This window comes from Polyodon spathula, chromosome 19, assembly GCF_017654505.1.
Source record: "Polyodon spathula isolate WHYD16114869_AA chromosome 19, ASM1765450v1, whole genome shotgun sequence".
In the NCBI taxonomy this organism is placed as follows: domain Eukaryota; kingdom Metazoa; phylum Chordata; class Actinopteri; order Acipenseriformes; family Polyodontidae; genus Polyodon; species Polyodon spathula.
The window spans coordinates 30,956,425-30,980,079 of NC_054552.1; the positions used below are offsets into that span (position 1 = coordinate 30,956,425).

The 23,655-nt window shown below is 39.2% G+C and overlaps 3 protein-coding genes across 4 annotated transcripts in view; 2 read left to right on the forward strand and 1 right to left on the reverse strand.

Annotated features, from left to right (window-relative positions):
- Positions 1–2,895, forward strand: part of LOC121294803 (homer protein homolog 2-like) — a 33,713-nt gene extending 30,818 nt beyond the window's left edge. Inside the window, exon 9 of the mRNA XM_041218898.1 lies at positions 65–2,895. Coding sequence (XP_041074832.1) covers positions 65–253 — 189 coding nt within the window. The 3' untranslated portion in view covers positions 254–2,895. The remainder of the gene's footprint in view (positions 1–64) is intronic.
- A 2,375-nt stretch (positions 2,896–5,270) lies between these two features.
- On the reverse strand, positions 5,271–13,057 carry LOC121294797 (WASP homolog-associated protein with actin, membranes and microtubules-like). 2 transcript variants are annotated; one of them, XM_041218885.1, is made up of 10 exons: positions 12,377–13,057; positions 11,762–11,935; positions 11,197–11,347; positions 10,339–10,508; positions 9,868–10,033; positions 9,378–9,565; positions 8,642–8,728; positions 8,450–8,545; positions 7,695–8,046; positions 5,271–7,386 (listed from the first exon to the last, which is right to left on the reverse strand). In XM_041218885.1, exons 1-10 carry the CDS (start codon positions 12,953–12,955, stop codon positions 7,085–7,087), a joined length of 2,265 nt encoding a protein of 754 aa, XP_041074819.1. In that variant the 5' UTR covers positions 12,956–13,057; the 3' UTR covers positions 5,271–7,084. The 2 variants fall into 2 exon arrangements, with proteins under 2 accessions (XP_041074819.1, XP_041074818.1); XM_041218884.1 differs by having other exon boundaries at positions 10,324–10,508.
- Positions 13,058–21,037: 7,980 nt separating this feature from the next.
- Positions 21,038–22,930, forward strand: LOC121294550 (fibronectin type III and SPRY domain-containing protein 2-like). Its single transcript, XM_041218336.1, has 4 exons — positions 21,038–21,049; positions 21,546–21,784; positions 22,157–22,333; positions 22,585–22,930. Exons 1-4 carry the CDS (start codon positions 21,038–21,040, stop codon positions 22,835–22,837), a joined length of 681 nt encoding a protein of 226 aa, XP_041074270.1. The 3' UTR covers positions 22,838–22,930.
- Positions 22,931–23,655: the final 725 nt, after the last annotated feature.

The following is a 23,655-nucleotide window of genomic DNA, read 5'->3' on the forward strand; positions in this document are numbered from 1 at the left end:
GTAAATGTCAAGTCCTAAGCTGCTGTATATTGTTATTATTTGCTTTGTGTTGTTGTTGTTGTAGACGGCTGAATTGAAAAATGAAGAGATGGGAAAGAGAATGGAAACGCTGCAAGCGGACATTGGCGAGAGCGAGCTCAAACAGAGCATGCTGAAGTCAGAGCTCAAGCGGTTCATGGATGTTCTAGACGGAAAGATTGATGAACTGCACGAGTTCAGACAAGGGCTGTCCAAACTGGGAGTAGATAACTGACAAGCCACGAGCCAATCAGGATTTCGGAAGCAAAACAAACCATTCAGGGCCTGCAGTTTTTGGTGACACTGCTTCCCACCTGTGTTTCACAAGACAAAACAAAACGTAGGACTAGAATGTTTCACTTGTGTGCATCTTCTTGTGTAGAAGTTCTGAGTTCATTGTGTTTGAAACTAACGTGCTGCTTGCTGAAGTCTTTGGGGTGCGACGAACTGGTGGTGGCAGATTATGTCTGATGAATCTGGGATGCTTCAAGGTATATGCAGTTAAGTTGCAAGGGGGGGGAGAAAAATTAGATATTTTTTTCTTTGTAAGGGCTGGAGCAACAATGAGAACCAAGATTATAACCGGCCCCCACAGGAACCTCTTTCTGGTGGACTGCTCTGAGTGAATATCACGGTGTTGGATATTGTTAGGAGAAAACGAGGTCAATTCTAAGTCATTGGCAGCAGTTTATATGTTTATGATCTCAGGTGAGCTCTAAGACAGTTTCTACTATGATATGCACATACATTAACTGCACAGTGTTGCAAAGTGCCTCAGTACTGGAAAAATACCCTCTCTTCCAGGAGAACGACAGCGTTTTCTAATACTAAGCAAAGAGATCTTTTGATATTTTTCTCGTTGCCTGTTAGATGCAGAATATTTTTTATTTTGTTTGAAGGCAGCACACATTTTATGCCTAAAGCTCCCAAATGCTTAACGGATTATGATGGGTCAGAGGAAATATATGTATGTACAGAGTTGAGATACTATATTATATAGCGACAATTTTATATTCTGGTTCCTTAGTTTTTTTAATAGAAGGTCATTAGCAATTTTGAGCTATATATTAGGAAAATATAAGGATAAATAGACTCAATACCATGCCTGAAGGTTTAAATAGAAAATAAAAGTACATCATTAACTATGTAGTAAATGACATCACAAGCACATTCATAGATTTAGATAGACTGTAGATTGTAGTTACCATGGCATCCGAAGCATATCTCCAGTGTTTTTTTTTTTTTTTTTCAAATACACTTTTCCTTGACAAAGGTATGTTAAACATTGGGAAGTTGGCTCTTTCATGCAATAGTAGGTTAGGCTGAATAACCCCTTACAATAGAGAAGCCATTGATAAATAAAAACAATAGGTACAGGGACATACACATTTGAATACTGATGCCTTCATGAACTCTCTGGAAGCTATTATTATGCCTACTGTTTTAGATCAGAGACTTAGAACGAGTTTCACAGACATGCGTAGTGGCAGTTTCTTTGAAATGAAAGGGGGTGGAAGTTGTCAGGATGCCGTGGTTAATGATCACAGGTGCTTTGAAAGCACATTTTGCAGGATTGTATGTGCATAAGACAGGAATGGCTGGGCCTGTTTTAATTAACATGGGGGTCTGTGTTAAAAGCAAAGCGACCCAATAAGAGGTCCCGGGACTGGATGAAGGTGTGCGCGCAATGCACCGGAAGGGCTTTGCATTCACTGATGATGAAGAATTTTACTGCAATTATTTATTTTAATGAGTAGTTTTAACCTGTAAAGAATGTGCTTCTTTCCTCTTTTTTTTTTTTTTTTTGTCTTAATGCTGGACTTTAGAGTTTCAAACTTTATCAATGGAAAAACAGAAGCCAGGGACCTTGATCAGTCCTGCTAATGAAGGTTGGTTGTTAACTGAAACCACTTTTGATGCCGGTGCCTGCAGTTGAATAGAGCTGGTTAAAACTGACCTAAGAACAAATGCATAGCCTTATCATTGAGGACCATTCTTTAAATATCAAACATGGTTGGCCCTGGGTAGCTGGGTTGCTTACTGTTAACTATTGCTTAGTTTGCAACTATAACATGTTTTGAAGGATTTATCTTTGTTCAGTTCACAGCGAAAGGCAGCACAGAATGTTTTCTCCCACATGTAAAATCCTACTGCTCCCTGAAAATGATGAACATTAAAACTATCTACTATATCTACAGTGGGATAGTATATCCTACATGATTAGCCTGTGTCTTAGTAATGATGAGAATAATACAGTTGGGTAAACTGGAAAGAATACTCATTGTAGGTGTTACATTTGTGGGAAACACTACTTTGCTTGTAAATGTACATTTTGTATCCCGTTTCAAATCTATTTCTGACACGATGAAGCTAGTGTTTACTACAGATGGACCACTTTATCATCCTGCTGTCCCAAATATGAATATATCCGCATCTCCTCCAAGCGCTGAAATCAGTTTAAGTGTTGACTGTTTATCTGGGTCTTCTCTCACACTACAACTTGAGTACACTGAAAACCTTTTCCTTCCTCCCTTATGAAAAGGAACCCTTATGTAACTTTGTGATTTATATCTGATTTTACTGTATCATATAGACTTAGTTATTGTTAAAATATAGTTTCATTAAAAGTTGGCGTCTTGTTTCTTTTTCTTTTCTACGTGAGAAGTTTCACCACTGCGGACCTGTTCTTTTAATTAGTGAAATTCTCTCTGAACAGCGAGGATTAAAATTATTGAATTCAAATGTGCAGCATCAATCCAACAGTATGCTCTGAAAACAGCTGTCATGAACCTTGCCAGCTTGCAACTGAGCCTTGACAGTAATAGAACCTCGTTCACCAGCTAGATCTAATGATCCCAGAATGATTTTATATCATGAAATCAAGCTGGGTGTGTCCAGAATAGCTGCACTAATCCTGATTACAGGAATACTCCCAGAGCTTAGAAGAATGGGGCTGGCATCCCCTTCAATTAAGCTATTTTCAACTGAACCAGAAATTAGGAAGAGAGACTGACTCTTGTGTTCTGTCTTTCTTGCTACTGCTCACTGCAGAGAAATGTAGTGCTTCTTTATTTCCTGTTTAAATGCCTGTAATAGAAAAGCATGTTGCCTTGGAAACTTGATCTCCACTTAGTCTGACTATTGATTTCACTTCCACAGCACATAAGCAATATTATAGACTTACAGGATAATGTAAAGATGTTTGTGTGCGTGCCCTGAGACTCCTGCCCCTAAGTCAAACTGACACATTTTATTGCATGGTGTGTGTGTGTGCGAGCGCACACACACAGATTGTGGTCACCTTGCCTGGAGACGCTGCTCAGTTTTACCCTGTGGGGTCAGCAGCAGTAGAGAGTGGGGATCTGGTAACTGGACAGGCTAGGGGTGATGTGTGGGGTCCCTGTTCTTAACTCTAGTACCTGACCCCTCTATTGATGAATGGGTATACAGCACCTTATCCATTCCCATGCATTGCTGTCAGAACTGCCTGTGGTATGAAATTCAGCTAAGAGCCACCATGCAACCTTGACCTGTTCATGACTCGACCTCAGTTGAGACCCTCTAGGGGGAAGAGTGAGTTGCACCATCTCCAACACAGCACTCTGCGTACCACATCAATCATTTCAAATCATTTTACCCAACAAAAAGTTAAATGGAAAACAATTCTGCAAACGCAGGAAAAGCACAGGTATTTCTACTACAAATGGCAATTGACGCGCACAAGGAGAACGAAAAAAAATAAAAAATTTCTAGGTTAGTCCGGTAGTACAGAGCTCTGTCAAACCTGCACAGTCTGTCATTGTGTTGAGTGGGTGAGTTGGTAAAATATAATTAAGAATGTGTTGCAGAGATGTTACTGTAGGCTACCACCACAGAGCAGTTCTGTTTCCATGGCAACCCTGGTTGCTGGGATTTCTATTTGCTTTAATGGTTTGATCTGTGCTTAGGGTCCTTTTTCTAGAGGTGTCCCTCACATTGCCCAAGGCACAAAGCTTTTGCAAATGTGTAATGACAGTGAAATAAAATCTGCCACCAGGCCAAAAGGGACATTATGTATGCAAAGTGTTATAAAACCGTGCTAAACTAATAATTACTGTATCACTGACTGTTTTAAAAGAATAAGAACTATTAACCTCAATAATTTATGACCGCAACCTGCCTCAACATGATATTTTTAGAGAGCTTGTTATTTTTTAGCATGGTAACTAACTATGTTACATGAGGTCATGTTTTCTTAGAAATAAGGACATGTTAAAATCGTAGTGGCGATTTTACATTTTTAATGCATTTAGTGCACAAGATGAAATTCTACACCCGCTGACTACTGCAGCACACTTCTCATCAACTCACAAAGGGGACAGAAGATGGTAGATCAGTCCCTGTCCCTTTAAGGCTGTTCCAATGTATTGCAATGTACATCAGGAAAGACCACACCAATGCATCACTGTAAATCTATTACATTTGTTATTTTAATAAAATGTTTATCATATTATAGGAGGCAGTGTGGACCAGTGGTTAAAGAAAAGGACTTGTAACAAGGAGGTCCCTGGTTCAAATTCCAGCTCACTCACTAACTCACTGTGTGACCCAGAGCAAGTCACTTAACCTCCTTGTGCTCTGTCTTTCACGGTGAGATGTTGTTGTAAATAACTCTGCAGCTGATGCATAGTTGACAAACCCTAATATCTGCAAGTCACCTTGGATAAAGGCGTCTGCTAAATAAACAAATAATCATGTTTTGGCTGCATCGAGGTCTAGTAAAGTCAATATTCTGCTTGCACAACACTTTATATAATTTTAAACCTGGCGTTATAAATTGAAAAAACGCTTTCTTACCTTGTGAAGTGAATGCTCTATTGTTCATCACTGCTTCAGCAACCTCCAGGCACCCTCTTGTGGTCACAGCTAGACATTGTTTAGAGAAGAATCTACCTCTTTTCAATACAATAGCGGGGTGGCCAATCCTGGTCCTGGAGATCTGCAGGGTCTTCTGGTTTTTGTTCCACCCAATTGTTTTCTTAACTGGTCAACACTAACATGTTTCCTAGGTCTTTGGCCATTGATGAGTTAAAGAGACCCAGAAAACCTGCAGGATTGTGGATCTCCAGGACCAGGATTGGCCACCCCTGCAATAGAATAAACATGTGATACAAATCGGTACAATACCAATGAGCAATTAAATAATCAGAAAAGATGAGTACAGTAGACTCTGAAATCCAGCTGACCTACAATTATGAAATCAAACACCACAATTCCGGGTTTGATTCAAATTTATTACAGATGTGTGATGAAATATAATGCATTAAACATAACATAAAGACAAGTCATTTTTAGTATGGTATAAATTATGATCAGTACTCTGGACTGACTGGAATAGGATCCGGTCTGAGTCTACTGTAAATAAACTGTAGTCGATTTACTGTAAAGGGTGCAAATGTCTTTTGATAAGGTTTGTTTATTGGAGTTATTAAATAATATTTAAAACGTGTACTAACATATGGGCAAGAACTCATTTGCTACCCAGCTTGACAATAATAATATATAGAGAATATATTATATAAAATATATGCATGTGGCCTTCAAAGCAATGTCAGGATATCTGTCATGTTAAATAACAACTTCGTATTTATTGACAGTATGACCACGGTGTTATTATATCTTGTTACACTCAAAAAGGTATTCCTGTAACACGTTACCACTCAACTTAAATACAGTGCTTAGACAATAAACAGATGAAGAAAATCAAGTTCCATTCACTTACATAACACAGGTTCTAAACCAGCCATCTGCAAGCATTACCATACAATGTAATATGGGGGGCCTGTAGATAAATCAAAGAATAATCCTGTTGTTTACATTAGGTTCATGGCTTTGGTGTTCTGTTAGAAGCTACAAATAAATACCTGTGCTGAATGGTTTCAATTGCAGGCATGCTTAAGGGATAGTTTTATATTTAGAAATAAATAACTGCTGTAGTTTCTGCACCCACAGGATGGCAATTCCAATAAACAAGGCTGCTTACAGAAAGCTGGACATTTGCAACAGTGGTACGGCCTGCCTAAATCAATGGGACTTCTATTTAAACAATTTCATTACTGGTGTTCGAAGGTTTTGAGTCATGTGCTAGCCTGTTAAGTTGTGAACAAGAACTTGCTTAAAAACAAAGAATATCTGAAAAACAAAAAAGAATGTAGTGGCCGTGCTCTGAATCATCTTCCACTGCATATGAGCCTGTCAACACAAGCACGACATCTCTATCCGAGGGGGTTCTGAGGCCATGCAAAGCAGCAAACCCCAAAGAAGGGACAGCAAAGACTTGATAGGTCTTTTTTTTCTTCCTTTACAACTGAACTATTCAAATGCATAACTTCTACTCAGTCATTAATTCAGCAGCATAGAAGGCATTCAAGGCACTTTTTATAAATGGTTGAAAATGCAACCATTTAAAAAACAAAAAAGTGCACGGCTCTATCAGTGCAAGATGTGTGGCTATTGATCTTCTTCAATTGCAAGTGTCTGACGAGTCACTCATACACTTGTTTTATGTGTCAGTTCTAGCTTTTTATAATGCTTGATTCTTGGAGCATTAAATAAACTACTTCATATAAATATAAATCATAGCCTTGTTTATATGTTTTTTCCCATAACTGATGTCTACATTTCTGTAGTTTATTTGGCAGTGCGCACAAATGCACCGTTCACTTTATGTATTAGCTACATAAACAAATATTTGACTATACTTGCATCAAGCATTTTATAATAATAAAGCCCAGCCAGGTGTTTTACCTTTGAATGTATGTGGGTTTATATGTTACACCTCGACATTTTTGTCTAACATCCCAGAAAATCACATTTCCAGTGCTCTGGTATCAGTTTTAAAAAGACATATTAAATGACACTTCAAAACAAAAAGGTCAAGTAGATGTTTCAAGCCAGAGAAATTTGTGGAATAAAAAAAAAAGAAAAGAAAAAGAAGAAAAAATAAATTCACCAACTCGTTCTTCTCACAATAGCAATTCCTCGTGATTCCTGTCTGTCAGTCTGTCAGTCCTGGGCAGCTGGGTGCCTAGCTGTCCCACTCTCCTGACTGGCAGTCCCCTCTGTCCACGTCGTCCGAATTGGAGGAAACTTTTTTCATCCTCTGCATGGCTGCTTTGATACTGCGCTCCAGCTCGTTCCCTGACTGCTTGTTTGTGTCCCCGTTAGGCACATGCTTTATCTTCTTCAGAGCGACTCCGTGTCTGATGGCTGATAAGATGCTGTCTCGGATGTCTGCAGGTCTGTTGGTGGCTGCTTGGTCAGGCTGCTCTACTTTCCTCAGTAAGATCTGGCCTCGCTTCAAAGAGGCCAAAACCTCATCCATTGAACCTTTGGGGGGGGGGCAGATTTAACAAAATTGATTTTAAAGCTGTGATTAACACTCGCTTAAGAGTTGATTTTACTGAAGCATAATATTTTTTAAATGGTGAGGATAATGTCTAAGTGATAACTTCAATCTAAGAATGCAGGAATGACAAATAGCCTCCTAATTCATTACCAGTTAAGAAGCACTTTTGTCACAGAAAACAAAATGTGAGCAGAGCACAATTACAGACACACTTGGTAATAAGACATGTGCAATTTAAATATCTTCTGCCACATTCCAGGTGTCTGTATCATGAATATTGATATTTTACCTATGTTTTGTTTCAGAGAATTTCTCGCCGAGTCGGGCGCTTGCGGTCTTTCACAGATGAGGGGTCGAGGCCCGTCGGGCTGTAGGTGTGAGGGTGTGGAGAGAGCAGGAGGGAGTGGGGGCGGCGGAGGGAGGGGGGGAGGAGGAGGAGGGGGAGAGAGAGGAGGAGAGGCTTGGCTCGGCACCCTCTCACTCTCTCCTGGCTGGGGAGGAGAGCCGGGTGGGAGGAAGATCTGAACGGGGATGTCATTCTGCTTATTCTGGCCACCCTTGTTTTTCTTGGGTTTCTTTGTGATTTTTGTGGCTGCTGCTTGGGAACAGGGTGCCTTTAACACAAGACTTGCTGGGCATTTCTGAAACAGGGCAAAGGGAATAAGGAACAAGAGTTAGAATATGCCATGTGCATGGACTAGACTGTGAACAGTTGCAATTTGAGTAGTACTGTTTTGAAGGGTATCAAGGGTATTTGAAGGGTAAGAATTTTCATTCCACGATTAACAAGAATGACTTGGGAAGCTGGCTGCATATGTACAAAGAGTAGTAAGAGTTTTTAAATCAATTTCAGAAACAGGCTATCAAATAAGATTTGCAGGTGAACTACAATGCATATAAATAAAATACAAAAAATATATAAAAGTGAATTTAAAATCTATCACTGGAATGCCTTGTATACTATTTGAGTATTTACATATTTCTAATTACTATACAGTTTATTTTCGATCTTAAAACGCTGCACACATTAAAAGATGCAGTCACCTCTCTAAAGGCCTTCAGTCTATGCAATGTCTTCTGCCGTTCCTGGTCCACCCACTCCTTCTTCTTCCTGTCCTCGTTCCTATTCTGCTCTCTTTTCTAGAACACAGAATAAACAGAATCACTCGAAGCAGCTCTGCAGTGGCAGCATTAGCGGGCATTGCCAGTCCCTACCTGTGTTCAGCAGCTACTCACCATCTGAATGCTGTGGTGCTGTTGGAAGCGCACTGTGCTGTCTTTTGCCTGCCTGTGCTTGAGCTGATGGGCCTCCACACACTGATCCTTTAACAAAGAAAGCTTCACTGTGACTCCAGCAACCAGCACACGTTCCTATTATGCTTCCTTTCAGATTTCCAACACAAAAAACTAGAAATAAGTCCCATTGCTCAATTATTTTCTTTAAAAGGAGAAAGCCAAACAATATAACTAAACTATAATTCTAATCATATTTTTTTTTTTTTTATTCATAAAAAACATTAACCCATTAAGTACCATTGGCCTCATTGGATGACAGTCTACTTTGTAATATTTTGGAGAATTTTAACTGGCATCTATGTGTTATTTTAATTTTCTCGTTTTAGCAATACTGTTACTTACTCTAATTTTGTTAACCGCAAATGTTAAGTCTAAATGCAATGTATCAAATTACATAAAATACAGCTTGTGTTCTGATTTTTTTCAAAATGAAAAATTAATTTGGCACTTAATGGTTGAATATGGAGTTATTTAAAGACTGGAATAAATAAAACTAAACAAAACATGCCCCAATGTGAAGGTAACACGCTCATGTGTTAGCAGTCACATAGTTGCCCTGCTTCTGTTTGTTTTTGTTTTTTTTGTTGAGAGAAGCCCCTGGTCTAAGCGCTTCTCTACTGTACTGAAGCTCAGTTTATTAATTTGTGCAGATTTCCTAGCCAAGTGTTTGCAGTACCTTCTTGTTCCTTAGATAGGCCCTCTTTGAGCAGATGCCTCCTCTCTGGGCCTCCAGCTGCTGAAGGCGTTGATGCAGAGTCTTCATTTCCGACGAGGTTGTGTCTCTCAGTCCCCCAGTCTGCTCAGCTGTGAGCAGCTCATCCAGATTCTCACATGTGTCATAATACACAACCTCCTCTTTCATCTCTGCAACACCAGCGAGATCTCATCAACTGAATAAATTAAACACTGTTTAAACAGTTCACCACTACACAATATATTAAACCAGGCACATAACAGCAAACTACTAATTGCATGCCCAGAAACTGCAATTACAGTTTGCACTTAGCATTTTCCAAAAAACAGATTACATTGTGAGACCATGCAAACCAGCTGCCTGGAAATAATTGTAAAAGGAATTATTCCGACTACCAAACCAAGTTTACTGCAGCCTTTTCAAGTAATCCTTTTTTAGACCCGTTTTGTTTCAGTATAACGGCTTTTATTACCTTTAATCTGTCTCCGTACAGTGTCTAACTGAGCCAGTAACAGCATCTCTTCATTCTTCAAAATCTCAAACTTCACGTCATATAACTCCAGCTGTGCCTCGTAATACTGCATTTCCAATTTATCGACGGTCTCCATGCTGTCCTTTTGATCAGCAAGACTTTCCATCTGGGACAGCAAAAGCACACGTTGAGAAATACTGCAGGCAAGGCTAACTTCATAACACCTTTTTAAAAATCGCAAATGAAAAGGTTTATTTCCTGGTGACTTCATGCAACTCCTGTCAATTCCAGACAGGTTAAAGAACACTATGCCCAACATTAAATCTGTCAAATTATCTTTTTAAGATATCTGCGCACTCAGTACAGCCCTAGTCAGGTGCATTATTTTCATGTTTCATAGCTGGAAGAACTGACGCATGTAATTCAAACTCATGCTCACTCTGGCATTGCGTTTACCAGTTGTGTCCTTACACTATTCTTGATGTCTGCTTTCTTGCGGTTCAGGCACATGTCCTTGGCTCTCATGTGCTGCAACGTCTCCTTGGCCAACATGAATTTCACCTTTTCCAGTCTGGGGGCAGCAGAGGCCCAGGACGCCTGGCCAAACCTCTTCTTATCCTCAACCATCTGCTTGTGCATCCCTACAGACAGTAAGAAGGCACTTTACATTAAGACACTTTACACAAGAGATGACGCGAACCATATGTTCAACATGGGCTTATTTAGTAAGAATTATCAACCATTACAAAAAAACGTTATGGGGCGCTGTACCTTCACCTGGGCTAAAAAAGAAAAAATAAACACATCCTTATTGTAGCTGTACACTTATTTTCATCTTTTCCAACTTAGAAAAGCTTATAACGCAGATTGCAAACCAGTCCACACTAGGGACTATGCATTTGCCTGAGAGCTTTTTTAAGAACTGGCACATATACAAAAAACTTTCAGAGTAATGCTGTCCAATAATATATATATATATATATATATATATATATATATATATAATATATATATATATATATATATTTGACAGTCTTAAAGAACATTTGTGAAGTGTGGCACTGACTTAAATAAATAAAGTGAATCGACTGGGGAGAAACATTATCCACTTGGATTAGCCAGCTCTGTAAATAACTCTGAATAAAATCTGAAATGATGACTGGATTCTAAAAAAGAAAGACTTTTTCTGGAAGGATTTTGCGCACCGACCGTATAGCCTAATGTTTTGATCAGTACGCGAGCTTCGCTACTGTTTCAGTAGCAAAAATGAAACTGAATTACACAGCTGAAAAGTGATGCTGCCTTGTGACATCAGGTCATATTTTATACCTGCAAGTGCCTTAGAGGTTTCTACAAAGTAGTTGGCAGTGATGTCCTGAATAGAGCAGACAGCATCCTCGGCTCGTTTCCTCCACTCGTCAGCTTCCTTCTGCAGAGCTCCTATTCTTTTTGGACCCAGGTCATCAAATTCCAAGGATTTCTGAAAGAGCGTGGATCACCCATTAGTTTTAATTTCTAAACATATTGTTACAATTTCTATACAGAACAACTATCCGCAATAATGACTCCTATAGATCTTGTTCCCATAGGTCACTGGTTAAAATCAAAAGGAGATATAGATATTTCAGTATTGACAATTTAAAAAAAAAAAGGGGGGGGGGGGCAAAAAAAAAAAAAACATGATGGATACTTGCTCACTTTATGTGCGTTTAAAATCCACTGTGCAAGTATTTCAGGTTACTATCCAGCCTCATAGTAAACACAGTACTCGAGATTAATAAGCAGTCCTTGAATACACTATATCTGGTGATAAAGCAACCACTGTTTGATCCCTGGTTTGCACTACATTAATTAAATGTTGCAGTATTCACTCAGTATTAACAGTAGTTTTTACCAGGATCTCCATTTTATACAGCATTGCTAGTTCCCTCATGTCTCTGAAGGGTTGCAGCAGGTACTGGTAAAACTGTGTTGCCACGGTAACTAATTCCTGGTAAGCCTTATCTTCTTCTTCATAAATCTTTAACAGGGCAACCATCTTGTCAGCAGTTTTATGGCAACGGATTATCTGCAAGAGAAGAACTTTTAATACTTCAAACATTTAGTTTTTTTTTTTTTTTTTTTTTTTTTTTTTTTAAAACAAACTAACTTAACACAATACTTTTTTTTTTTAATTACAGGATACTGGTAGAGCACACAGGAGGCCTGGGGAGGAACAGCAGGAAGGAACATTGGAAAAAAAACAAAAAACAAAAAACAAAAAAAACAGGTGTTCTGAAGCAACATCTATACCAGTGTGAAGACAACACAACTGAAATTGTAACTTCTTGTTACACACTTTTTTAAACATCTAAAAGCATATATATATTTTATTATTATTGTATTAATTTCCTGTACACACGGTTAGATGATCATACAAATTCGTATTATCCGTGATGACATTATGTGTAACTAATGATATGCAAATGATATTAGAGAACTGCGGAGTCTCTCTCGTGGGCTTACTTACCTGTCTCAGATCTTCTTTAGTTCTCGCCACCTGCTCCTCCAAACTCTTCTGTTTAAACTCGTGGAGGTTCTCGAAGTATTCCTCCACGTCCCTGTCATCCTGCGCAAACAGACAGTCCAGCACGATTTTCCCACCGCAGACATCAATAGCTGCGTTGAAGTATTTCTCCAATTGCCTGCAGGGTGAGTCCAAGTCCCTGACTGGGTTTTCTGCGCTGTTACCAGCTGCCCTGGTCAGGAATAAAACATCCCAAATATTTCCTCCTTCAAACTCGCTCAGGCTGGGGAAACATTGCTGCAGCACGTCGTTGACACCGGTCAACTGCCTGTGAACGTTTTTTAAATCACAAACCGAAAACAGTCCGGCCCAGCTGGTTTGCGTGTCCAGTCCTGAGAGCTCGCTCTTTTTCTGCTGCCTCTGCAGCGTCCGATTATGACAAGTGACAGCAAACTTGCTTTCGATTACATTCCACTCCACGATAAAGCCTAACTTGAACTTCTCGTTTTCTTCAAAGACGTTGGGTCTGATGGCTACCCAGCCGTCTAGACTGTCCACTCGTTCGCAGTCCATTGTCATCATTTACCGAAAACGAGAGAGGAAGTTGTTTTGTTGTGTTTTTTCCTCAAAGGAGAACATCAGTATTCCTTCTGTTTACACAGGCCTCCATTACTATGACGTCAGAGCTCTACCGGTTCCCCCCCCCCCCCATGACTCATTAACCGTGTGACCAGAATTTTTTTTTTCATCCACAATTTCTGTTTCGTTTTAAACAAAGCTAAACTTGAACAGCAATATCAGTTTAGTCATACCAAACACCTGCTAGCTATTCGTTGAATCAATTAGGATGCCGTCTGCAGTGTACAGCAGTTATAGGTAATAGATAGCAGCATGTTGCAATATAATTTCTTTAGTCAGATTTCTATAGAATATTAATAGATTTCCCTTGTAAATAATTTTCTGAAGAAAAATGGACACAAATCCTGTAGAATAGTTTTTTTTTTCTGTAGGGTTTTAGTGCAAGCACATTGTTAAAAGCAGGACAACACAATCCTACTATTAATTAAGAAAAAAAAATGCCGTTGTTGCTTTTACAAAATATATACATATACCTTATCGTACCCACTGGTTTCTAACTGCAACACCTGTCTGCATAACTGCAAGATACCAGACAAATTACACTGCATATGACAAGCTTTTAAAAAAACAATCAGTTCACTGGCACGAAATATATTGTAAAAAACTCACCATGACACTATTTAAAAATTCACTGTTATTATACAGTCAGGTAAAACAAAAGAACATGTAATTCTGGTACAAACAATAAGATTATTATTATTAGTAGTAGTAATCGCAGTATTAGTATTCAAATGGAACAGTAATAGATTATATAAACATATAAGCAGCATTCAGATCCCCAGCTGTTTATTTAATAAAAGTATTTTGCTTAATAAATAGCTGGAAGCTGGCAGGATCGGTGCTAGACACAATACTTTGTGCCCCTATCTCTGTGTGATTTCGGTGCCATGCATTTCTTCTATTACTTTGTAAACCTTTGTTTCCAATATTTTTCCACCAGCCGTTTGCAGGACTCTCGAAGTGTGACATTATGGTCAGTGATAGCTGAGAATAGTGTAGAGAAGCAAGGTTTGGCTGATGATATCGAGAGCTGCCTCTATATCTGTCAGCAGCTGTCATTTACTGCTGCCACATCAGGAATTGCAAGGGAGAGGAGGTCTCGAGCTAAGTTTACTTTAAATAGTCCTTCAACTGTGCTGACTGCAAATGTTCAGGGGGCTGGCTGCAAAACCAGCGTCTTCATTATAAGGTAAAGTGAAGTTTCGTGTATGATACATTTGAGCTATTATTGATTGTATATGGTTTAAACTTTAAAGGGTGATTTAGCTAAACAGGAACATTGCTGAAAACCGTATGATTTAATAGTACATGCATGACCAACTGCAAATGTTTACTTTGAAACCTAGAGCTAAAGAAAACTCAAAAGACTCTAATTTAATGGTTACAAATAATGGGCCTGTGAGTCTTCATTTCCTTCATTGTAAAATAGCATATGGCCATGTATATACAATAGTATCATAAGAGTTATATCCTCTAAGCATCCAAGTTGCAACCCAAAATAACAGTAAAACTGCAGAGAACGTTTTGTGGGTAAGATTGAATTAGTGTGTGCAGTACAGTGTTTTGCAGAATGTCATTTACTTTATAACTGAATAAGTAGTTTTATATATTTAAACTCATTTTAAATGCTAGAAATGACCCCAGCCTGCAGGTAGATTTAATGTTTGGGTTCATGATGACTTACCTTCCTCTTTTCCACCCCTCTGTGTTTATTCCTTCCCTGACACATAGATTTTACTTTTGAATGGTTGTATACCCTCTCTATACTGTACTTCCCTCTGCTGTGCGTGCAGGTACATAAATTTAAAACAACACTTTATATTCAGGACTCAGTCAGGACTGAGGAAAAAACTACTTGTGTTGACATCGCTCCTGATCTGGGGTATTTATCATCATGTCAGACGAAGACGTGGAAGCCATCCCTCCCAGTTCCTTCCCAGTGATGCTGGATGAGACCACCAAAGAGTATTTGTTCAGCACAGATGAGGGGACCCTGAGTAAGGCCTCTGCAGAAACACAGGTCCCCACAGCACACCTAGACATAGGGCCTGAAGGGCTCAGCTTCTACAACATGGACCTCTACGAGTCACAGGAAAGACTGGATATCTTCACCGAGGAGCTGCCTTCCAGCAGGACAGAGGATGAGCAGTTTGAAGCGATGGAGGAATCCAACGAAAGCCGCCCGAGAATGGAGGAGGAAGAGTATGATCTTTACACAGCCGAAGTGAGCGAGATGACAAGGCAGTACGGGATCTGGGACGACAAGGAGGATATGGAAATGGGGTTTCAAACCCAGGAACCCTTTGTGATGGTTACGCAGAAACAGGAGCCTGCCATCCAAAACTTCAAGACTTGGGGTGAAGAGCCTGTCAAGGGTGAACCCAAGGACAGAGGTGCTGGGGAGAAGAGAGGCAGCATTCATAAAACACCTGCGGTCGATGAAGGCGGTTCGATGGAAACTCACCAGCCTTGTTATCACTCAAAGGAGGTCGAGCCCCAATCACACGAGCAGCACGTTGGAGTAAGACAATATAGTGAAGAGGCTTTCGAGGAGGAGGAGTGGAAGGAGGAAGTTTCACAGCCGATGAAGGCTTCCCGTGGAGATACTCATATTGGGGAGTTTGTCGGCTTCTTTGCAAAAACCCAAGAAGATGTTACCATGGATACGGACAACCCTGAAGACTGGTTTACAGCGAGCGAGCACACGCATGACGTGGAGGAGGAGCAGCCAGGAGCACAGGCAGGTGGAGAGATGTATTCTGCATGGAGTGTAGAATCGCAATCAGAGCCTTTGACAAGGTGTTCGGGACTCACAAGGATCATCAAGTCACTAAACTGTCAATCGCCGCAGAAGACACTAAGGTGAGGTTTTATTTATTCCTCCAGTATTTGGACACAGATTTCTTAGAAGGACTAAAAAGAAACTTGGACGAAACTAAAATTAGACCCATATTTATTTTGTGTCATACTACTGATGGAGAGTATTGTATGCTATTAATGCTGTGTTGTATACACTTTTTGTGCTCTTCATTTTTTTTAGGTTGAAATTCATAAAACTATGTGCAAGTTAGAAGAACAGATAGCCCAAATGGAAAATTTTGCAAGCCACTTGGAAGAGATTTTCATCACTGTTGAGGTAATAACTAATTGCAATATTATTTTACTTATTATTATTATATATTTTTTTTATTATTATTTTTACTTTCTGTATGCAAGTTACTAATTGTATTTATTTACTTTTAGTATTTCTAGAATTGATGTTATTAAGTATTATGTATTAGTAGATTTCATTGAAATGCACGGTATTTCTTAGTAGCTACTGAAGCCCTTGTCCTGGCTGTGCTTGGTGAATTATATGAAACTCTTATGCTCCTTCAGGAAAATTTTGGGAGACAACAGAACTTGGAGCAGCATTATAATGAGGTCATTCAGACACTCACCCAGAGATATGAGTAAAAAACCTCGGGACTGGAGGACGAAAAAAAACAAAAACTGGAGAAATTGTATAGCCAGCTGGTGAACTGTGGGAAAACCCTGGATATTTCAAAGGATCTGTTAGAAGCTGCTCAGGAGATTTGCAGAAATGAAGACAAACTTGCCTTCCTTCAGGTATAGAAGTATGTTGCTGTTGAAAAGTTTGTACTCCTGTTTGTATAACAATAATAACAGGCAGTAACTTATATGATGATTGAAGCATTTGTTCTTATTCAAATCTGTGGGTGAATTGAACTTAGTTATCGTAGATGTGTCTTCAATGTTCAAATTCCACGTGGTTTGTAAGAATTACATTACAAAGAACGGATTTGATAAGTGTCTACAGTATTGTAAATCAGAATTCTTGCAGCTCATTTGGTGCTTGCTTCAAACATAGGACATCTGGGAGGCCTAACCAAGGTGGGTGCTTGTGTGTGGATGTTGGGTAAAGGTCAAAGTTTGTAGCCATGCAACTGAGCCAAACAGTAGCGCCAACTAGAAACGGGTTACTGATGTGACTTCGGAGATGCTCAAAGCATATGAGCATGGCCTACTGGACATGCACCAATAAGAAATAAGACCTCTGACTTGATCCCCTTTTTGCTTTTGCATTCGCTTAACAGTAAAATGTAATTGATATTTACTTAACCCTTTCAGTCCTGAATTATTTTTGTCAAGCTGAAGAAGAAACTCCTTCATTGAGTATACATGAGAACAGGACATATATTTATACATTAGAGACCATGAGATTCCAGTGTGATTTCCAGTGGCATACTCTATATGTTAACATACAGCAGCGACAAGATAAGGCAAGACCTGAGGTCCCGCCAGGACTGAAAGCTGCACTACTCCCAGTAATAATTTAACCAATTAGTTTGCTTTTCTGGTTACAGGTTGCTGTACCCACTGTTGAGAGGTAACAGAAGGGCATTCTTGTCTATGCAATTTACTTTAGGCTCTTCTTCCTATTACTATTAACATCATAACATAACACAGACATGAAATGATAAGGCATTTATACAGCTCCCTGCTTGTTACTGATGGAAACAGACAAGCATAACAAGGGCCAGAAACCCTCATAAGAAATTCTACAGTGCATGTAAGTTGACTGGATCAAAGGGCTGTTTGATTCTGTTACTAAGATGAGAGTTGTCCTGCCAGCATAATTCATCCTTAACTTAAAGACCGTAAAGCCTGATAAAAGCATTAACATTTATGTGTGTGTGTGTGTGTTTTATTCTGATATTGTGCTTTATGTGATAACCGTAGGAATTGATCTTTTTAATCAGCTTTTTACTTGGGTAGGATTCTGTGTTTTGTAAATTGATTTTACACTATAGCATGCTGAATCTCTGTCTTTGCATGTTGTGCAGTGCACTTGTGTTGTGTTAGGTCTAACAATTGTATATTTAAAAAATAATAGGACAGAAGAATACACTGCCTCCGATCCAGACCTCAAGTTATCAGCATCCTTGGAATTTGAAAATGATGCTATTGATTTTTCTGATGTCAGGCAGATGATGGATTCCATTAACATTGTTCCAGGTTAGCTTTAATTTACCTTCACCTGGTAGAATGATTAACTGTATGGACGTTTTTTTTTTTCAGATCAGAAGCACTATTATGCACATCATGTCTGCCCCAAAGACTGCCCTACTGGGTTAAATTGAAGTCAGTACGGACCATATGTTCAAAGCGTTTACTCCAGTCTTTACTAATTTATTCCTTTTTATAGGGTTATAAAACGCTGGCCATTTTACAAAACTAGAACCAAACAGCTGAGTAATATAATCCGACTTCTCTTAAACACTCAAAGTATTTTCTTCTCATTTTCTAACCCTTAACATTGTTATTCTTGTTTAAAAACAGTAGGAGTTAAATATGTCCCTAAGCTTTGCACTTTCCACAGTATGAGCTACAGCAAGAATCTGGTGACTTTCCTGAACTAGTGACACCAGCCTAACATTGCAGTTCATCTGACTAATTCCAAATGTATATCCCTGTAATTGCTAAAGCTGAAGTCAGGTGTGAAGTAATTTGAACAGTAATGAGTGACCAGCCCCTCTCCTTTGTCTGCTGTCAGGGTGTTTGTGAATCCGATGGGAGAAACGGCCTTGACCTTGTATGACTTAGTAAACGTTCCTCTAGTGTTGAGAGTCTGTGAAGAGTCACGTTCTTATCCCTCCAGCAGCAAGCACAGCAAGATCTAAACAGCCAAGCTGGCAGCTTTTGCAGAAATTCAATGCCAGGGGTGTTCTTTCTGCATTCCACAAGAAATTATTTGCAATACAATGTTTAATGTGACAAGCCGTCAGAAGACGTTTAATTCAGAGCTCCTCTGAAAGATTAAAGCTTCACATCGGTTCCTTCGATTCAATCTTCATTAGTTGTGCCATTCATAACAATTTTCCAGCATTTCTGAGTAAATTCATCAAAGTAATTACATTTCATATCAAGGATTGCTCAAACACACCATCCATATTTCATATTGATGGTATAGATATGCACATTGCACTTTGCTAAAATCAGGCATGCTTTCTTAAAGAGATATGTACATGAACACCAGAAATCTTGTTGTAGGGAACTGGAACAGACTGTCCCTTGTAAGAACACTGATAGCCCCTGGGCAGAATGAAATCGTTTCTTGAGTAACCACAGCTGCAACAGCATCAACTGGTTAACAAACTCATTTTACAAACCATTCTGAAACTATTTCAGGATTACACACCACACCTCAGTGCAAAAAGTGTTTCGATGTTACCAGTCACCAATGAGCTAATATTCCACGCCATGTATTCTAGCAGGGTTCGAGCAGCTAATTGTGTTACACAAAGAAAAGCAACTGTGCTTATTGTTAATAAAAGGTGCCACACGTGGTTAATTAAAAAAGTTCTCTCACTTTACAGCCCCATCTGCTCCAGTGATAAACCCCCAGACTCCGAATTCAGCCACCAGTACTTCAGTGCGGGTGTGCTGGAGCTTGTTCTCGGACGACACTGTGGAGTATTATGAGCTTTATTACAATCCTGTGCTGGAAGGCACCACAGCAGAAGAGAATGAAGAGCAAGACGGTAACACTTGTGTTTCTTTTTTTCATCCCAGATCCTGTACAATACTGGTACGGGTTAGCTGTAAAGAACAGATCCTCAGTCGGGAAACTCCTGCAACAGATTATTCATTAAAGCTTACACTAGACAACATTACTACATTCGTTGGCCTTTCAAGGCAGATAAGTGTAGAGGCTTACCATCGGGAAGCCATGGGCAGGGGGCATTATTGTTGTGATATACTGAAATAGTATTGATGGAATTGTGCTTTCCTCCTCTGGCTTTTCCATTGCAAACCCAGTCTGGATATAATAAATATATAAATAACGGTTTAAAATGTGATATGATGGGAACATTTGTATTTATTCCCAGCATCGATGGTTAAGGTGAAAGAAACATACTGCACTGTGTTGAATTTAGTTCCGAACACACAGTACGAGTTCTGGGTGACTGCATTGAACACCACTGGCATCAGCCCTGCCAGTGAAAGAGCAGTCTACATGACTGGTACGTGTTTTTTAAGATAGTTCAGTGCTTCACAGGTTACATTGTTTTATTTTTACTCCAACTCTCAACAACGTAAGAGCATGCATTATGTTGGTTTTTTACCATGTCATGAAAATAGCAATAGATTTACTGCTCTGTTCTCAAAGAAACCCCCTTAGTAAATTAATCTTTGAACTTTTTATCGTTATTGTTTTGTTTGTTCTTATAATGGCTGGTGCGCTTGTTTCTCTCTATTGCCGTCACCTCCGGTTATCAAGAAGAAAGTGTGCAGAAGCTGTCTGAGCGCAGCATTAATTCGCTGGGAGTCGGGTAATACAAACCCAGTGGACACTTACACAGTGGAACTCTGCGAAATAAGCAGAGAGAGGAGCGAGACAGCTGTCACAGAGTATGTATTGAAAGTACTAAAAAAGCAATAAAGAAACAATACGGTGACCGGACGTGCAATAAAGTACATGCAGCTGCCTTTTTAATAGAGTTTTACAATTGCAAGAATACTCCACTCTGTCGCAAATAATCCCAGGCAGAGTTATTACTGGAACTGGGATATATACAGTAATCATCTCAAGTCATAACCAAGATAAAATGTAGTTTCTTCCCTTTAAAAAAAATGCAAATTATGATTTAATTGTGCCAAAGATATTTTGATTCTTTGCTTTTTTTTTTTTTTTCACTTCTGGAACCTGATTTTTCAAATACAGTACGTCAGTATTAGTGCTGCTTCTTGGTACCGAACCGTTTCCTGTGCTCCAGCCTGCATGGTCTGATTGCACCCAGACTGGAGTACAGGAAGTCATTCGGTACCAGCAGTGTTGTTTGAAATGTGTGCTCCTTTAAGTGAAACATTCTAATGAATCCCCTCTCCTGCTGAGCTGCTAGCCACCATGCTTCGGGGTGTTTTTGGAGATCACTTTTAGTTCTTATGTGGACAGGAATGCATTCAGAGCATAGCTGTAATATCAGATTGCAGTAATTCTATTTATAGAACTGGTGCAGCATGGCTCCACCGGTCAGCATGTTTACATGTTCATTTTTTCTTCATCTTTGGTACATAAGCAATTAATTTTCCAATCTTTCAGATCCATAGTTGGAATCCCTACATATGAATCAATAATTCAGTTGCTGTCAGGACAGAGCTACCTAATCTATGTAAGAGCTGTTAATATAGGTGGACCCAGTGAAAGAAGTGACTCTGTCATCATTTATACAACAGGTGATTTTTTTTTTTTTTGCTTTACTAAATACTGTACTTCTGTATGTAAAACAGATCTGCATTACAGTAGCCCAATGCTATGCACTTTCTTCCCTTGGTTGTTTGCCAATTGGTAGACTTGGCTGCTGTCTGCTTTTAATGATCTGATATTTCAAACTAAATTATTTCAAACACAGCTTATTGCATGGTGCATGCTAGGACTAGAAGAAAGGTTTGGAAAGATTGCTCGACAGCCCGTTTGGTTAAAGACGCTCGTAACACACCATCGAGTAACCATTAAGCTAGCATTTAGTTTGCTGCGTTCTCAAAATACCCTAAATATTTCATTTTTGGCCGTCACCTGCAGGTACAAATTCCCATCTTACACTCTTGTCTTTTGTACCTTCAAATCCCAGGCACCTTGTTCCATCTGAATGAGGAAACTGCACACTCCTCCCTTGCCATTTCAGAGGACGGATTTACATTCATGTTCTATGGGGATGAATATACAGAATTAAATGACATCACCTTCAGTGATAACGCGTTCTCCAGGTAGGCTAGCTCAAAGGTAACAATCATTATAGATCTCAGACAGTATATTGTTTCTTCTTTATTTTTCTAATTTTGGTGAATTTAGTGCTCATGACAATGGCACTGGCTCCAGGACGGCAAGACAAGCGACCTATTTTACTATCCCACCCACAATAATTGTTTAATATTACTGTTAAAAACAAAAAAAGCTATTTCAGTAACACAAGTAAACACATTCATAACAGTGCATAAAGACAAATTACATGACCATTCACAGTAGCTGGAATACAAATGAATCAATCAGGTGCAAGAGTATAGCCTTCATTAGCTCGATTAATCAGAGGCCAGGGATATGTGACAATTCTTCCTGGAAACATATTAATTTTTTTGCAGATGTGTGGCCATAATGGGAGAGCTAATACCAATTAGAGGGAAGCATTATTGGGAATTAGAAGTGGAAGAACAGACAGAATACCGGATCGGGGTGGCATACGAAGACACACAGAGAAATGGATACCTTGGTGCAAACAACACCTCCTGGTGCATGAGGCACGTCACGACACCATCAAGGTAAGCCACAAGAAGCAAGACTGCCACAGACTATTAAACCAGTAAACATATGGGCACACTAAAAGTGAACTATTGTTACATATTGAATAAACTAGATACCATACCAGATTACATGTTGTGAAATTAGTCTAAATGGTTACTTTACTAAAACTACCTGACAGGTCAGCTTCCTGGATCCTGCTTTGTGACATCAGTTGGAAAGCACACAATGGTCTATATTGCCACTTATTTATATCCCCCCCCTCCCCCAGGCACAAATATGAATTTTTGCACAATGGATCAACTCCAGATATCCGAATTACAATGCACCCGAAGCGCATTGGAGTGTCTCTAGACTACGAAACAGGGAAACTTGCGTTTTTTAACACAGAGCTTTCACAGCATATCTACACATACAAGTGTCACTTTCTGCACTACGTACACCCTTGTTTTGCATTAGAGAAGCCTGGCGCTCTGACCGTGCACAATGGCATTGAAGCTCCTGAATACATTACATTCTCATGAACAGGCTCATTGGAGAGTGACGCATTTAAACAGGATATTTAATACTAGCTAACTCAAATTTCCAAAATGCTCTAGCCAGTCTTGTATGATGTAATGTGATGAACATAGCAAAGCCAATACTTACGGCATAAATGCCTACTTTATCACATTAGCTTACTTTAATGCAGCAACCTTATAACTTGCAATGTAAAATGTTTGCCCCTTTGTAATTTATTATTTACCATCAACATGATTTCAGCTTTCAAATGCCTTTGAAAAACATCTGTTATCAAGAATGTGACCGGATTTTTCTGAATTACTATACTTGTAAAGATTTTGCAAATAAAAGCATTTATTCAGCATCTGACATCATAGACATGCTTTACACATTTGATATGCATTCTGCATTGTAACCAATGTTTTATCCTGGCAACAGAAAGCTAGGTAAAGGCTACCTCCAGTGTCCAAATCCCAAGCTTTCTTTACACAACTGAAAACCCAAATAAGATTACCTTTTAACAGCACTCAAAATAAAAAGAAGTTCAAAACACACAAAAATTGTTAACTTTTATTACAATATTCCATAGGAACAAGCTTAGTTATTTCATGTAACGATATTGTTTCATTGAAAACCACAGCACAGAAGGGACAAAGAATTAAGACAAAAGTGTTTGTGCACTTTAAATACGGTTGTGATCTGCCAAAAACAAAAATAAAAGGAGGGAGAGAGGACGGGGGGTACTACTTTACAAGAAAATAAATCAACACCACTTTATAAAAGCCTACAGGTTAAAGAAAGGAAAAACTGAAATTAACAGGATTTACTTATTCCTAGTATA

What these genes read in the sequence shown, in the direction of transcription:
- LOC121294797 (XM_041218884.1), bottom strand. Translation starts at nt 12,955, where the DNA reads ATGATGACAATGGACTGCGAACGAGTGGACAGTCTAGACGGCTGGGTA. An exon ending in AACCTCTAAGGCACTTGCAG is followed by an intron (nt 10,509 to 11,196) that starts GTATAAAATATG and finishes TACTGTCTGTAG; the next exon opens with GGATGCACAAGCAGATGGTT. An exon ending in TTCTCTGAAACAAAACATAG is followed by an intron (nt 7,387 to 7,694) that starts GTAAAATATCAA and finishes CCCCCCCCAAAG; the next exon opens with GTTCAATGGATGAGGTTTTG.
- LOC121294550 (XM_041218336.1), top strand. An exon ending in AGTGATAACGCGTTCTCCAG is followed by an intron (nt 21,785 to 22,156) that starts GTAGGCTAGCTC and finishes ATTTTTTTGCAG; the next exon opens with ATGTGTGGCCATAATGGGAG. An exon ending in CACGTCACGACACCATCAAG is followed by an intron (nt 22,334 to 22,584) that starts GTAAGCCACAAG and finishes CCCCTCCCCCAG; the next exon opens with GCACAAATATGAATTTTTGC.